The sequence below is a fragment of the Octopus sinensis genome, linkage group LG3, assembly GCF_006345805.1.
Source record: "Octopus sinensis linkage group LG3, ASM634580v1, whole genome shotgun sequence".
Classification (NCBI taxonomy): domain Eukaryota; kingdom Metazoa; phylum Mollusca; class Cephalopoda; order Octopoda; family Octopodidae; genus Octopus; species Octopus sinensis.
In genome coordinates this window covers 12,597,371-12,614,066 of record NC_042999.1, presented here as the reverse complement: position 1 = coordinate 12,614,066, position 16,696 = coordinate 12,597,371, and the positions used below count along the sequence as shown (strand labels likewise).

The 16,696-nt window shown below is 39.0% G+C and overlaps 1 protein-coding gene across 5 annotated transcripts in view; it reads right to left on the bottom strand.

Annotated features, from left to right (window-relative positions):
- LOC115209298 (kielin/chordin-like protein) overlaps window positions 1-14,416 on the bottom strand; it is a 195,844-nt gene extending 181,428 nt beyond the window's left edge. For 2 of the 5 annotated variants that reach the window (XM_029777635.2, XM_036500855.1), the window contains exons 1-2: window positions 13,569-14,407; window positions 607-1,151 (exon numbers count right to left, since the gene is read on the bottom strand). In XM_029777635.2, the coding sequence (XP_029633495.1) occupies window positions 607-1,151; window positions 13,569-13,911 (888 nt within the window). In that variant the 5' untranslated portion in view covers window positions 13,912-14,407. Of the gene's footprint in view, window positions 1-606; window positions 1,152-13,568 lie in introns of all 5 variants that reach the window. The other 3 variants (XR_004998145.1, XR_004998144.1, XM_036500854.1) reach the window with 3 other exon arrangements.
- Between the last annotated feature and the right edge of the window lie 2,280 nt (window positions 14,417-16,696).

Genomic DNA, 16,696 nt, shown 5'->3' with positions numbered 1-16,696 from the left:
ACAAACAATGGCTAAAACAAGTAAAAGAATAAAGGTATATTCTAGTAAACTGCTATCTTGGGTTCGTAAATACAATGTCATTTATTACAAACGAGATGCATTCAGTTGCAATGGAGACAAAATGGGAAAAAAAAAAAATTTTAATAAAATTCTTTTTTCTTCATTGAGAGCCTTAAACACAAATGTTACTTGTTAAAAACATCAAAAAGAAAGAAATGTAAGGGCTCTCTTTTCTTTGGCTTTCCACTCAGAATTAAATAGTTTATAAACAGGGTACAATTCCTCCTAATTGATAATAATGTGTATGATTAATAATTCCTTCAGGCAACTTAAGAGCTTTAGTTTTCTGTCAGTCAGTCACCTGGCGTATGACTGGTTTTATGCAGTCTTTGCTTCAATTGATTTCGAAAATAATGAAGAATTTAGTAAAGTAACTGTCATTTGGTAAAGTAACATAACATGAAATTTTGGTGCCGGTTGTAATTGAACGAAATGTGTATTCTCTTAGAACCAGGTATAGTCCCAAGCAGATCCCTATCAAACGGGTTAAAGTTCAAAAGTCAAAGTTCAACCAAAGACACAAAATCTAATAAAACAAGCACAAACCTCTAAATAATTTTTCTTCTTTTTATCATGGCCAAAGAAAAATAATTTATGGCCATCAAAAATAGCCATTTTCTGACGGAGAGGAATAATTTTCTCTGGGAAGCAGTCAATCACAATGCGTAATTCATTAAGACCGAAAGTAAACAGCAACTGGTCCCAGGGACTCTTTGGATGCGATTGTATTTCAGAAATGTCTTCAGATGTCATAGGAATGAATCCATGAATATTAATACGTTGGTAAGATCTTTCACCTTGGTACCGAACAATCAAAGACTGGTTTGAAGTGTCTAACAAGACCTGCAACAATGGCAATTCTCTTCCTTCAGAATGTACACTTATTAAAGTGGCTTGAGTGCCATCACTTGCTGAAATGTCACCATACAACAACAAGGAAAATGTTCTGCTAGATTTCCTCAGAAGACTTTTCATTGATTTTCGACTTATTCTGCCATGGAAACCTTCAGATAACTGCACTGCCCTCAAAGACACTCTTTTCACAGTCTGGTTAGTAGACTGCCTCCCAATTTCTTTAATAATATCAATTCCTGAAAGGAAACAATAAAATGATAATGAAAATTAATCGTTTTTCAGAGTCAAAATTAAAGTTCCGTGAGTGACAAATGCATCCCTGAAAACTAGTAAATGTCATGCAAATATAGTTTCTAGTGAAATTGTTGAATTGTGGAGGGGATATATTTTGAATAATGAGTTTGGAAAGTTATTACAAACCTCAGGCATCTTAGACAATTGCTGATATACAAAACATATTACTAACCACAAGAAATCGAGAAAATCATTTTCTTTCACTGACAAAGTTTCCTTATACCACACATTCCACACTCCAGTCATTGAAAGTCTGGCTGTCCATCTACCATGCTTATCATTATCTATATATACAACATTTAACTCTCTCTCTATATATATATATCTTGGCTCCCGTGCTCGTGGCACGTAAAAAGCGCCATTTGAGCATGGTTGATGCCAGTACCGCCTGACTGGCCCTTTTGCAAGTGGCACATAAAAAGCACCCACAACACTCTCAAAGTAGTTGGCATTAGGAAGGGCATCCAGCTGTAGAAACATTGCCTGATCAGATTGGAGCCTGGTGCAGCCTTCTGGCTTGCCAGCCCTCAGTCAAACCATCCAACCCATGCCAGCATGGAAAACAGACGTTAAACGTTGAATAAAAGATAAAAATAATATATATATATGTATGTGTGTATATATATCATCATCATATGTATATATATATATATATATATATAATATATATATATATATATATATGTGTGTGTGTGTGCGTATGTATGTACAAGTTACGTTAAGTTAAGTTAATTTTTGGCTCAAAAAGCAAAAAGCAAGGCCATGTAGGGGGACATGGAGTTATGTACAGGGGTGTTCATGCAAAGAGTTCAGGCCATTTCTGGTCAAGGGAGACTTTGAACCGAGCGGTCGTCGGCATCTTCACTATCTCGTCCGGCAGCTTATTCCACGGATCCGCAACCTGGACGGAGTAAGCCCCTCTCCTTCGATTGAGATGAAATCGTCGCAGATAGAGCTTTTCAGAATGACCCCGCAGCCGACGCTCTGGAGCAGGAGTGAAGAACAGCTCTTTCGAGAGTTTACACTTTCCGCTTATGATGTTGTGAGCAAGAATGAGATCACCACGGCGTCATTGTTTTTCTAGAGAATAAAGGTCGAGTGTCTTCAGCCTTTCTTCATAAGACAAATGCTTGAGACCAAGAACCATGTGGATAGCCAGCTTCTGGACTCTTTCGAGATGATGTATGTCTTTGAGGAGTTAAGGAGAAGAGACTTGAATCCCGTACTCCAATATGAGTCTCACCAGCGTGACATAGAGCGGTAGGAATATGGCTGCTGTGAGCATTCTGAATGACCGTCGAATCAAAAACAGAACTCCGCGTGCTTTGTTGGCAGCATGGACGCACTGGGCCGAAGGCGAAAAGGAAGAATCCACCAAGATACCCAGGTCCTTTACCTGGTCGGTCCTCTCCAGCAGCAGACGACCCGGCTCGAAATCAAGTTGAGTTGCAGGAGAAGAGCCAACAGGCAGATGACAGCACTTTGACACGTTCAGACACAGGTCCCATTCGTTAGACCATCTCCAAATTTGGTGGAGGCATCGACGAAGATCCTCTATATCACCGTGAGGAGCGACCAGTTTGACATCGTCGGCAAATAGAAGGGTGTGTTACGTGAGGTCATCGGGCAAGTCATTTATGAAGACTAAGAACAATAAGGGCCCAAGAATTGAACGTTGAGGCACGCCACTGCTCACACTGGAGACGTCGGACAGTGAACCATTAACTTGGACTTGGAAGGAGCGATCTGAGAGGAAGGCACCAACCCATCGTACAATATCCGGATGGAAACTATATGCTTGGAGCTTGACAAGTAATAGGCGGTGGTTTACCGAGTCAAAAGCTTTGGCAAAGTCCAATAAAACAATGTCAATAGCATCACCATCATCCAGGATACGTGTCATCAATTCTTCCATTACCAGTAAGTTGGTCAAGCATGATCTCTTCGGCACGAAGCCGTGTTGGGAATCAGAGATAGATGTATATATACGTTGTGTATGTATATATGTGTGTGTGTATATATATGTATGTATGTGTGTATATATAAATATATATATACAAGGGACGTTCAATAAGTAATGCCTCTGACCCACTTGCAGTTGTTTGATCTAGCTGAAATTTTGCATGTGCAATTATTTATATCTCTATAGATTAAGTGGCAACTTACAGCTCTGAACTAATTGTGGTTTCTGATTTACAGGTGTTTGAACTGAGTCAAGTGTGAAATGGAGCCTGGTGAGTGTCGAGTAGTGATCCAGTTTTTGTATTTGAAAGGACGCACACCACAGGAGACTTTTGATGAAATGAAAGTAACTTATGGTGATGATGTCCCATCATATGACCTTGTAAAACGCTGGCATTGTGAATTCAAACATAGTCGGAACTCTGTGAAAACAGCTCCCAGATCTGGTCAACCCCCTTCTGTCATTGATGAGGCATCTGTCCGTCAAGTTGAGGCTGCCATTTTGGAAGATCGACGCATAACTATTCGCCAAATAGCCCATGAGGTCAAGATTAGTACCGGGTCTGTGGAAACTATCATTCATGACCATTTGCATATGCAAAAGGTGTCTGCCAGATGGATTCCCTGGTTGCTCACACCTTTCCAGAAGCAAGAACGCATCGAGTGCTTTAGGATGAATTTGGAGATGTGCCAAGGAAAAGAGTCAAAATTTTTCAAAAAACTGATTACACAGGATGAAACCTAGGTCCATCACTATGATCCATAGACCAAAGCCCAGTCAATGCAGTGAAAGCACCATGACTCACCTCCTCCAAAGAAGGCAAGGGTGCAGCTCTCCGCTGGCAAGGTCATGCTCACAGTCTTCTGGGACCAGGACAGAGTAGTGATGACAGATTTCCTGGCAAAGGGTACCACAATTACAGGAGCCTATTATGCTTCACTTTTGAGGAAATTAAGAGAAGCTATCAAAATCAAGAGGCAGGGCAAGATCAGCAAAGGCATCCTCTTCCTGCAGGACAATGCTCTGGTCCACAAATCGCGTCTCGCCAGATCAGAAGCACAGGTGTGCGGCTATGAACTCCTCCCCATCCCCCTACTCTCCTGACCTTGCACCCTCTGATTTTCACCTCTTCCCAGCCATGAAGATGTTTTTGAAAGGAAAGCGTTTCCCGGATGATGTAGCCTTGATTTCTGAAGTCACGTCGTGGTTGTAGGACCAAGCTGGGGTCTTCTACAAAAACGGTCTCCAGAGCTGTATCAAACGATGGGAGAAATGCGTAACTCTGGGTCGTTCCTATGTAGAAAAAGACCAATAACTGTGCCAAGTTTCGTTGCTCTACTGCTATGGGAAGTGGGTCAGGGGCATTACTTATTGAACGCTCCTCGTATATATGTATTATGTATGTATGTGTGTATTCATAAATATATATATATATATATATATATATATATATATATTATATATATATATGTATGTATGTGTGTGTGTGTGTATATATATCATCATCATCATCACAGTATAACATCCGCTTTCCATGCTTGCATGGGTTGGATGACTGACTGAGGGCTGGCGAAACAGATGGCTGCACCAGGCTTCAATTTTGATCTAGCAGAGTATCTACAGCTGGATGTCCTTCCTAACGCCAACCACTCCGAGAGTGTAGTGGGTGCTTTTACATACCACTGGCACGGGGCCAGTCAGGCGGTATTGGCAATGACCTTGCTCGAATCTTTTACACATTCCACCGCCACAGGTACCAGTAAGGCGATATTGGTAACGATCACGCTCGAATGGTGTCTTTTACGTGCCACTGACACAGAGGCCAGATAGCTGCTCTGGCAATGATCATGCTCGGATGGTGCTCTTAATACCCTACTAGCACGGGGCTCGAGTGTTAGTTAGGCGACGCTGGTAATGATCACGCTCGAATGGTGCCTTTTAAGTGCCACTGGCATGGATGCTGGTTAGCCGCTCTGTCAGTGATCACACTCGTATGGTGCTCTTTGTACCCCACTAGATTTGATTTTGATTTCACTTGCCTCAACAGGTTTTCGCAAGCAGAGTTTTAGTGTCCAAAGAAGGAAAGGTATGCATAAGTGGGCTGGTTATGCCCCTGGCATAGGCCACGAGATTATGGTCTCATTTGCTTGCCGGTCTTCTTTCGCACCACGGCATATTTCCAAAAGTCTTGGTCACTAGTCATTCCTCAGGTGAGACCTAAAGTTTGAAGGTCGTGCTTCACCACCTCCTCTCCCCGGTCTTCCTGGATCTACCTCTTCCACAGGTTCCCTCAACCGCTAGGGTGTGGCACTTTTTCACACAGCTGTCCTCATCAATTCTCGCCACATGACCATACCAGCGCAGTCGTCTCTCTTGCACACCACATCTGATGCTTCTTAGGTCCAACTTTTCTCTCAAGGTACTTACACTCTGTCGAGTATGCACACTGACATTACACAACCAGCGGAGCATACTGGCTTCATTCCTTGCGAGCTTACGCATGTCCTCAGCAGTCACAGCTCATGTTTCATTGCCATGTAGCATGGCTGTTCGTACACATGCATCATACAGTCTACCTTTTACTCTGAGCAAGAGGCCCTTTGTCACCAGCAGAGGTAAGAGATCTCTGAACTTTGCCCAAGCTATTCTTATTCTAGCAGCTACACTTTCAGCGCACCCTCCCCCGCTACTGACTTGGTCACCTAGGTAACAGAAGATATTAACTACTTCTAGTTTTACTCCCTGGAAAGTGGCAGAAGTTGGTCTCTGCACATTTTCAATGTTTATTGCTTCCCAGCATCTGCCACGTATGAAAACTATCTTCCAGTTAGCCTTCCTTTGATATTGCTACACCTCTTATGTGTCCTAGCTTACACTTGGTACATCTTATAGAGTTTCTACCTACACTCTACTACAAATCGAGCAGGGCCATCTACCTGAAGGATTTGTGATTTTATATAATATATTATATACAAATATATAGAATATTTTTTTTAATGATTTCAGCTACAAAACTGCGGTCATGCTGGAGCACACCACCATTGACTGAGCTACATCATTATTTGGAACCTCCTCTAATATGTCGCATTTGGTCAATGGGGTAGTTTGATTATGCTACCCTCATCTGTGTTTCTTGCCATGAGGTAGGCTTGTCTTGAACCCGTAACAGGAAGAGATCCAGTTTAGTTTTAAAGACCATGCAGGTCTTACAGCCATTTTGGAAGGATATTAAAGAGCTGTGGGCACCTTGAAGCCCAAGCTGTTGCAGTATCTGGTCCTGTATTTTGATGGCAATGCTGGCATCTTTGGTACTATGCAGTGGCGCCCTGTTCTGCAGTTTGAATAACTTTCAAAGCCAAAGTTTGGTACAAGGCCTTCTAGGATTTTCCAGATGTATATCACTGTATATCTCTCCTGCCTTCATTCCAGGTTGAAGAGTTTCAATTCTATCCCAGTAGCTGACATGTTGCATCGAGACGATTTTCTTAGTGTAGCTTCGTTGGATTGCTTCGAGTTCTGTCGTTGATTTTTTATTGTGTGGTGACAGTATTTGGGAACAATAGTCTAAGCAGCTGAGAATGTATGTCCTCCAAAGGATCATCAATGTCTCCTTTTCTCTTGTTTTGAAAGTTCGGAGGATCCTTCCAGCTAGCCGTCTGCATTTTATTACCAATTTGGTAATATGCACCTGGAGAGGTGCATCATTGCTCATGTCAATGCCCAGGTCACACACTTATTTTGATTCAGTGATTTCAATTCCTCCTGGGCCAGTGTATCCTGTCTGCATGTCATTTAGCCTTGTGTGTTGGTAGCGTAGAGCCTAGAAGTTTCCTGCATTAAACTGCATGTTGTCCTCAGCCCACCTGTATATTATGTCCAACTCCCATTGCAGATGTGCAATATTTCCAGGATTTTGTATTGTATGAAAGACTGCTGAATTTGGAGAATGAATGGGAGGAGGAGTGCCTGCCAAATGTTGACCCAATTGAGGGACCAGCTACATCAATCAACAGCATCATCATCATCGTTTAACGTCCGCTTTCCATGCTAACATGGGTTGGACGATTTCACTGAGGTCTGGCAAACCAGATGGCTGCACCAGGCTCCAATCTGATCCTTGGTAGATAAAGCAATTAAGGATATGAAGACAGGGAAAACACCCAGACCATCACAAATCACCGGTGAGATGTTTAAAATATCTGGCAGTGTGGGTTATGGTCTAGTCACTTGTATTGTAAATCAGATGGTTCATGAATGAGTCATACCCAATGACTGATGTAGTCAACTGCTACAAAGGTAAAGGTGATGCTTTAGATAGAAATAATTACAGAGGTATCAAATTGTTGGATCAGGTGATGAAAATCACAAACTAATTAAGGAGAGAGTTAGTTTAGATGAAATGTAGTTTGGGTTTGTGCCAGGGAAAAGCACCACTGATGCCATATTTCTGCCAAGGCAGCTGCAGGAGAATTACATAGCCAAAGATAAACCTCTGTAGTTGGCCTTTCTTGACTAGGAGAAAGCCTTTGGCAGGGTCCTCCAATCCCTTATCTGGTGGTCAATGCGGAAACTAGGGATAAACAAGAGGTTGGGGAGTGCTGTAGAAGCCATGTACAAGGATGTTACCAGTAAAGTGAGGGTTGGCAATGAGAACTGTGAAGAATTCAGGCTACAAGTAGGGGTTCACCAAGGATCGGTGCTCAGCCCCTTCTTGTTCACTATAGTCCTCCTGGTAATAACAGAGGAATTTAAAGATAGGCTGACTCTGGGAGCTCCTCTATGCTGATGACCTTGCTCTTATAGCTGAATCGCTACCAGAACTAGAGAAGTTCCAGGTATGGAAGCAAGGTCTAGAATCAAAGGGCCTTAGAGTTAACCTAGCAAAAACCAAAGTATTACTAAGTAGGAAGTCACATAAATGCGCCCTGGTGTCATGCAAATGGCACCTGTACCAGTGGCACATAATAGCACCTATTGCACTTTCAGAGTGGCTGGTATTAGGAAGGGCATCCAGCCGTAGAAAACCATGTCAAATCAGACTGGAGTCTGGTGCAGCCTTCCAGCCTTGCCAGCCCAGTGAAACTGTGCAACCTATACCAGCATGGACAACAGGCATAAAATGGTGATAATATTTTACTATGTTATATTTGATAAAAGGAATCTTTTCCAAAATATAATAGAATCATCAAACAACTTATGTAAGATGATATAATATCTTCCTTTATTGACATGTTTTGCCTGACAACTGCATGGCTTGAAGGTTTTCTTAAAATATTTACATTATTTACGTGTAACCATGCTTCAAGTAAATTGCAGTACTCTTCATACTTTATTTGACTATGTTAAAAGTACATAAAGTACACATTTATTTTTTTATAGACAATAATATTACTATATCAGTCATTATACTAACAAATCTCTTGATAATTTGAGTGTTTCATTAACATTTTCCTATCCAGAAGGATGCTTTCAACATAACAGCCATCTACATGTATTCCATAAGTTTGTTTTATTCATCAACTTTTAAATATTTAATCCTTTTTCTGTTTTCATTTTCTTATCTCATAGATTCTCTTCGCTCATTAACCAATTACAATATTTCACTGCCATTAACAACAAACAAAATACATAAACATTTTGATAATCCTTCTGCCACAATAGCCTTGGTTTATTTCCTACAGTGTCTTGCAATTTGAAACTTTTCAAACCTCTTCTTCTTTTCATACAATATATTCCCATATCCTTTGCTTGCTCAATGTTTCTTTTCTGACACCCTATATCTTTCTGTTTATTTCTAACTGAAGTTCTCCATTACACACTTAAAGTAATGCTTCTCTGTTATCTCAGTCTGATATTTCTAAAATAATAAGACTCACTGCCTATGTGATTATTTGTTCCAACACTGTTTCATATCTGCCCAGAATAACAGACCTCGACAAATGGATCCCACAAACTCACTGAAATCATCATCATTATTCAACACTACTTTCCATGTTAGCACAGGTTGAAGGAGTTGTCATGGTCTGATTTATTTCTTATTGGGAGCTAATGCTCCTTAAAAACTAGTGTTATTTGGCAAGGTTTCTACAGTTGAATCCCCTTTCTATTTCCAACCACTTTACAGAGTGACACCAATGCTAGACAGGATGACTGGTCCTCAGGGAAACAATACCAAAGACACTCCTACACTTTGCCTATTCACTTACTGTAGAGAGGTAACCTCACTTGATATTGACCTGTACAAGGCACAGGCAGTGGGGTGCCTTGAAGATAGTAAAAAAAGAGGAAAATACTCAGTAATCGAAGGTATGTTGACCAAGGAAGGGAACAGGAGAGGGAGTAATGGTCAGAGATGGGTAATTGATGGGGATGGATATGTTTGAATATTTTCACTACTTTTCTCATTAACCAACTTGAAACTAATTAAGACATTAAGTGAAAACATTGAAAAATGGTAAATCTGTAAAAATAACAACTTGACAAATCAGAGAACAACTTCACTTTCAGATTCTTGATTTAACCCTTTCATTATTAAATTTTTACTGAAATGCACTGCTTTTGTTGCAATTAATTTTGAAAACAATGTTGAATTTAGTATAATAATTGTCATTATTAATCTTTCGGTTATTATATTTCTGTGGCTTCATTTAATTTTGAAAACTATGAGGAATTTAGGGTTGGGGTAGTAGTAGGCACGGTTGTGTGATAAGAAGTTTGCTTCCCAAAACCTGTCTCCAGGTTCAGTCTCACTGCATGGCACCTTGGGCTTATCTTCTACTATAGCATCAAACCAACCAAAGCCTTATGAGTGGATTTGATAGAAACTGAAAGAAGCTCATCGTATCATCATTTAACGTCCGCTTTCCATGCTAGCATGGGTTGGATGATTTGACTGAGGACTGGTGAACCAGATGGCTGCACCAGGCTCCAATCTGATCTGACAGAATTTCTACAGCTCGATGCCCTTCCTAACACCAACCACTCTGAGAGTGTTGTGGGTGCTTTTATGTGCCACTGGCACGAGGGCCAGTTTGGCGGTACTGGCAATGGCCACGCTCAAATGGTGTTTTTAATGTGCCACCTGCACAGGAGCCAGTCCAGCAGCATTGGCAACAACCCCGCTCGAATGTTTATATATATATATATATATTGTGAGTATGCATGCATATGTATATATACTTGAGTATATGCATCTTTGTGTGTGTGTTGGTGTGTTTATGTCCCTACAACTTATAACAGGCAAAAGAGACTGATAGAATAAGTACCAGGCTTAAAAAGAAAAACGTCCTGGGGTCAGTTCATTTAACTAAAAACTCAAAGGAGAGTGCCCCAGCATGACCACAGCCTGACTGAAACAAGTAAAAGATGATATTCACCCATTAATTACTAAATTCCACTTAACACACACCATCTTTGTTTCAAACATTCTTAGAATCAATGAAATATTTGGTAAAATAATATCATTATTATTAAGCTGGTACTTTGAAGTAATTAACATGAAATTTTGATGGAAAGTTTTAACATGGATAACTTTAAAGCAAGAAGCTTGTATCATAGATTCAGGAATGGTCTTGGTCATGTGGATTAATAGCAGCACTCAAATGATGATCTCAGATCAGGGCTGCAGAATGATAAGCCAAATAGTGTGACAATATTATTTATATTGAAGCTATAAAGATAGACATAACTTTCCAGCTTTCTGTATTCTGGAGGCAAAATTGAGTCTCTTTAATTGTTTGAGGGAAATGAGTATAGTACATTGATGGTATAATCAAATTTGAATATAGTTCCGTGGTCCAATTTCAATTCCTGATTGGATTCATTTCATTTAAATTTTCTTTGGGAAAAAGAAAAATGTATGTCACAATTAAGAGGAACTGGTGATTGATGAATCAATAATTATTTTATAATAATTGAACAGAAACTGCAGATAAGTGACTGCATGAGATTAAGTTTAAATGCATAGTTTTGCAGAGAAAGAGAGGTGACAAAAAGCCCCTCTTAGCCCAGAGTTCTGAGATAAGATGAGGTTAGTTTGCAGAGGAAGGGAGCTGACCAAGACCCTACATAGAATTGTGTACTGAGGAAAGTTTGGATTTTGGTAGAGTTAATAGTTGCTTCCATGAGCAGAACGTGAGTTTTAAGAATGATAAGCTATGCATTAGATGGATTTGGCTGAGTTTAGAATGGGAATTCAAAGATTAGAAGGGGACTGGGTAGAGGATAGGTGAATGCAGTTTGGAGCCACAACAGAAGACATTAGAAGATGTGAACTGAATTGAACTCGTGGTTGAAAGACTTTCAGTTGGAAACATAATCAGGCCAAACATTTTACCCCTTAGACATTATCCACTACATATACAGGTGAATATGATGAGTACATAATTATAAATGTAGAAATAATACTACAGTGAGGGACATCTATGACTGGTAGAGTATCAATCTTATTATTAAAAAAGAGCAAAGCTTTTTGTAATCAATGCTTTGCACTGTATGAACAGCTACAAAGAAGGGCAATTTGGGTGTTTTTAGGTCTGGCATGCGTGGAGAGAATGGTTTGAATTTGCTACGTTTAATAGCAACTCTTGCAAGAGAATGGGACATTATTTTAGATAGTAAAATGCAAAATGGTACTTGCAACAAATTTATACTTAGAAACAGACAGTGGAAAAAAGAAACAGACAGTGGAACCCAATGCAGACTTCTGATACGTAAGATCTTACCGAACCGTCCTATCCATACCAGCATGGATGACGGACGTTAGATTAAGTTTTAAGAAGCAAAATATATCAAAGAAGCATGTGCTGATATTTGTCAACGACAGAGTGTTTGTAGACAATGTCAATGGCGTGTTATTCAATGTGAGAAACAATTACAAAAATTCCTAAAATAATTAATCGCAATTATTATGGTGGTATATCGGCATCAATCAATGTTTATTTACATGAAAACTAAACGCGAAAATTCGTCTCCTAAAAATAAATGCTGACACAGCCCGCTAAGCCTAATTCTTCATAACGTCTTTGCCAACATTGTAACAAATATTTACAAAGATAATGCTGTAATTTCCGATGTCTTTATAGAGGGCCTTCACTGAGGATCGAACACACGATCTCTAGTTTACAAAAAAAAAAGAGAGAGAGAGAGAATAAAAAACAGCAATCAACGAAACAGTTAAAGGTTTATCTCGTTATTTGCAGATAAGTATTGTTGTTTTCCTGTAGTTTCATTGCAGCTGTTAGCTAATTGTCTCATTAAGTTAGTAACTTTATAAATGTCAATATTAAAAAAAAAAGTGGGGGTTGAATGACCAACCAAAATATATTGTAAATGTTCCGTATTATCCAAGTGCACATTTGGTCAGCTTCCAACGATACAACCCAAACCTTGAAACAAACTAACCGCCCCTAATGGTCAAAATAACGACGGAATTTCGGAATAGTATTACTATTACATGGGGTATGACAAGGGCAAGTATTAAGGATCAAAAAGTTTTTTGAATTGAACATTTTTGAAGGCGGAAAATATTTTCATAATCGTAATTTCCGTTGTAAGAAAAAGAAATACCTCCTAATTCCTAGCCCTTTTCCTTCCCTATGAATTAATGTTGGCTATTCCGAAACTCCAAAGATTAAGGAAAGGTTGAACGAAATCAGGAAGTTGATACTCTATAGCCCCAGGTCAGCCCTGATGAAGCAGACCTACAATCAAATGCATTCGAACCGTCAGCACCGTGGAGTACTTTTTTTTTTTTTCTAAGCATGGTGTACCAAAGAATATATTAGCCTATGACAACTCTGATTTTTTAAGATAGCTGAAGGTATCATAAGGGAGCTTTGGTAACTATTTCAAGCAGCTCGATTCACCACGTATGTCTGCGCCTCATCTCTTTAATAAACAATATTATTTTATCTCGATTTGTTATGTTTTAAAAAATTGAGGTTACTTTAAATTTTATTTTACTTTGTTGTTTGATGCGGTTAAATTACTTGTACTTTAAATGTAATGTTTTAAAATTTTATTTTAATATCAACACATTTTTGTGAAACATCTTTATTTTAAAAAAGAAAATTGGTTCATTTCAAAGCTTTTATTTATATTTTAAAATTTAAAAAAATAAGTTTTAACAAATATATTTTCAGTTTAAAATCTAAACTTAAATGTTTAAGTGTTTACCATTGTAATATTGTTTGTATTTTGATCATGAAAAACCCTGTCTTGAAACTAAATGAATGAATTCATATTTAATTTCCTTTCAAGAAATACGCATATTTCTGAAAATAATTTTGGGATTGGAAACAGGAGTGAGCCAGAAAAATAATGTATGTTTTTGTGGAATAAGATACTTAAAAGGTGAAAGGGGTGAGAAAAAAAGGTTCCATAAAATCTATCTTACCATCAACCCCAACCACAGGCGTAGCAGGGCGTCGATCTTTGTACTTTGGGGAATAAGTTTGGTGCCGATGTTTTCGGTGTTGGCGATGACGGGAACTGATGGCATGTACTTGTGTGGACAGTATACATAGGATGGAAAAAATGAGAATGCAAGACATCAGCAGATGAGGGAATCGCCTGGCATTCTTCGTAAAATGCCTGCCGTGTTTGTTGTAAATGCTGCTGCGATTGTTGTCATCGGTCGTTGTCTCCGTTCTCTGATCGCCGACCACACAAATATCTGCACTTTCTTTGCTACTATCAGCAACTCCAAAAATGTATTTAGCCCTTTCCTCTACAGCCATAATTTAGGGCTGCCAAAGTAATAACAGCATCAGAAAAATATTAATTTCCAAGTTTGGCCTCCTCGGTTTACTTTATGGAATAAAATTTCCTCTAATTATCGATTTTCTTCATTTCTTTCCAGGTTTCCATTGATTCAACTGGTTGTCTTTGTTTTTCTTAATTCAGTGCAAAGGACTATCGTTAGATTTCAAAGAAGTTCCTTATTATTTTTCTCTCTTTAAAACAGCCCCCTTCGAAAAAGGCATAGACATCAATTCACGTTGTACACGTGCAGAAGAAGATAATAAAAGTGTAAAAGGTGTTCGAGTCTCGAACTTTTGTTTGGCCACTCTCTAAATAGCCATCCACTTTCGCCGTCTCCCTTGCAGGAACTGAATTTCGCAAGAAACTATCTGACAGTGCGGAGGAGGCCGAATGCCTACACACTCACACATCATACTACCCAACTTCTGCACACCCTTCCAAACAAGCTCGAATTACCAACAACTTTCCAATTTTCTGCCAGGCTCCACTCTCTCACTATCTCTCTCTCTCTCTCTTTACTCACTCATCCTCTTTCTCTCTTCTTCACTATCTCTTTCTCTCACTTTCTTTCAATTTGTAATAGTTTATCAAGACACCTAATACTTCTAGTATAAACTACTTAATCCGTTTTGCACGTATCATCTGGTATAACTTAATCCCTTTTGCAACTGTTTAATCCCCCTAACACTTCGCTACTATTTCCTCTTTCCAATATCCAAAATATATTTTCTCCGACTTCAATAATCTCCAAAGTCCATTGCTTGTATTTTTTATAACTCTCTCTCTTTCTTCTTCTTTACGAGGCAACAATGAAATGTCATTTCTCTTCTCTCCTTCCATTCATTCAAATCCTTCCTCACCAAATATAAACTATTTCATTTTCTCTCTACTTCTCCCTTTTTTTATTTCTATCTTTCTATAATATATCCCAATCCGAGCTGTTTTTCCTTCGGTTGGGAAAGGAAATATTAAAAACGGGGAAGGTGTTACAGATAAAAGCGAATGTTGTATTTTTGATATTAAACTAGATATGAAATCGGTTGTTTTTTTTACATCTTTTTAGAAGGAATTTAACACAAAAACATATTCCTGTACAAAAAATTTATTTTTGCATCATAAACCTCAGCTTATTCTTTTATATGTTTAATCTCTCGCTGAAAAACAAGCTGAAATTTAAATTTATGCCGTAAAGCAGCGAATATATAAATGTCTTTGCTATGGTCTATTAGTGGCATTTAATTTCTTGAACTGAGACAGATTAGAAGAGAAATTGACTTCGAAACCTTAAATCCGAATCACTTGTACGTGTGCGCGGGTCTGAAATAAGGTGAGAGCCCGACTTTGAGAAGAATCAGTACAAAAGAAGAACATAAGAAAGAAAATATTTAACAAATGGAATTTAAAATGAGAATAAAAACAATGAGAGAGATTTGAAGAAAAATTCTCTCGACTGTGAATGTTGAGGGAGGAAACTGAACGGTTAAGTTTAATCCTTATAAGAGGTCAGCGAACTTAAAGAGATGTGATAGGAATAAGGAAACGGTAAAAGAGGCAGGAAGAAATAGAAAGAAAAAGAAAAAGTGAAACCTATGTACGAAGAATATGCGGGTTGGCTGGCTTTGGAAAAGAATAAAAATAAGAGGAAGAAACGATGGAAAGAATTATTTCGAAGAAAAATAGCGAAGCGAGTAGGAAGGAGGGAAAATATAAGAGATATGGAAGATATATATGGAAGCAAAAGGGGTTGAAGAAACCGAACAAAATATTGCTTTTGAAGTGGGGGAAGTTAAATTAAAACAAAGACGAGGAATAAAAAGCTGGTGTTGGTTTTGGAGGATGAAAGAAGATAGGTAGAGGTGAATTATGTAAGTTAATAAGATTAAATCAGGTGAAAGGTCGTTATAAAATCCCAAAATGTGGGGTCAGTGTTTACCTTGTTATGTGAATAAAATAGCTACCAATCCCCAGATCGGATATTGGACTATCACACAAGATTTTCTCATTTCATGAAATGAACCCAGTACTTAAAAATTCTGTGATTTATTTTTTCCGCTTCCTGGTATCTTTTACATGTTCAGCGTTTTTGTAATGGATATCTATGTAATGCTGGGGGCAAGAGGCTATCTTTGTGGATTTTTCACCTGAAAACCAACCGCAAAGAATCCTCGACGCCCTGCAGTCATTGTCGCGGCAAACCTGCGAGCATAAAGCATTGATGTTCTCCTTTGTTTCGCAGTTTGCCGAGATTTTGTGGTCGAAATATATTAACTGAAATTAGTAATTGCTTTTGCCTGTTGATTCGGCCATACGTTGCTCTGAGTCAAATGCGAAACTTAAGAACAGTAGCCGGGGGGGGCACGCCTTCTATGGAACGACACCTTTAGGTCTCCTCTATAAGGTTGCATCCGCTTGGGGGGGGGGGGGCTCGCACTCTGGTTACGTCACTACATAACAAAGCGTGACGGGAAAAATTAATCGAGACACTAATATAATCAGCATGAGCACCAGTAGAATTGTTTGAGCGGTGGACAGAATGCTTAATGACATTTTTTCAACTCTCGACGCTCAGAGTTCAAATTCCATTCAGGTCGACTTTGCCTTTCATCCTTTCGGGGTCCATAAAATAAGTACCAGTTGAGCACTGGGGATCAATATAATCGACTTATACCCTCCCCTAAGACTGCTGGCCTTATACTAAAAATTAGAATAGTTATTGCCAGCTATTTTCCCATGTTTCAAGAAATAGGTTGAACGGGTTCT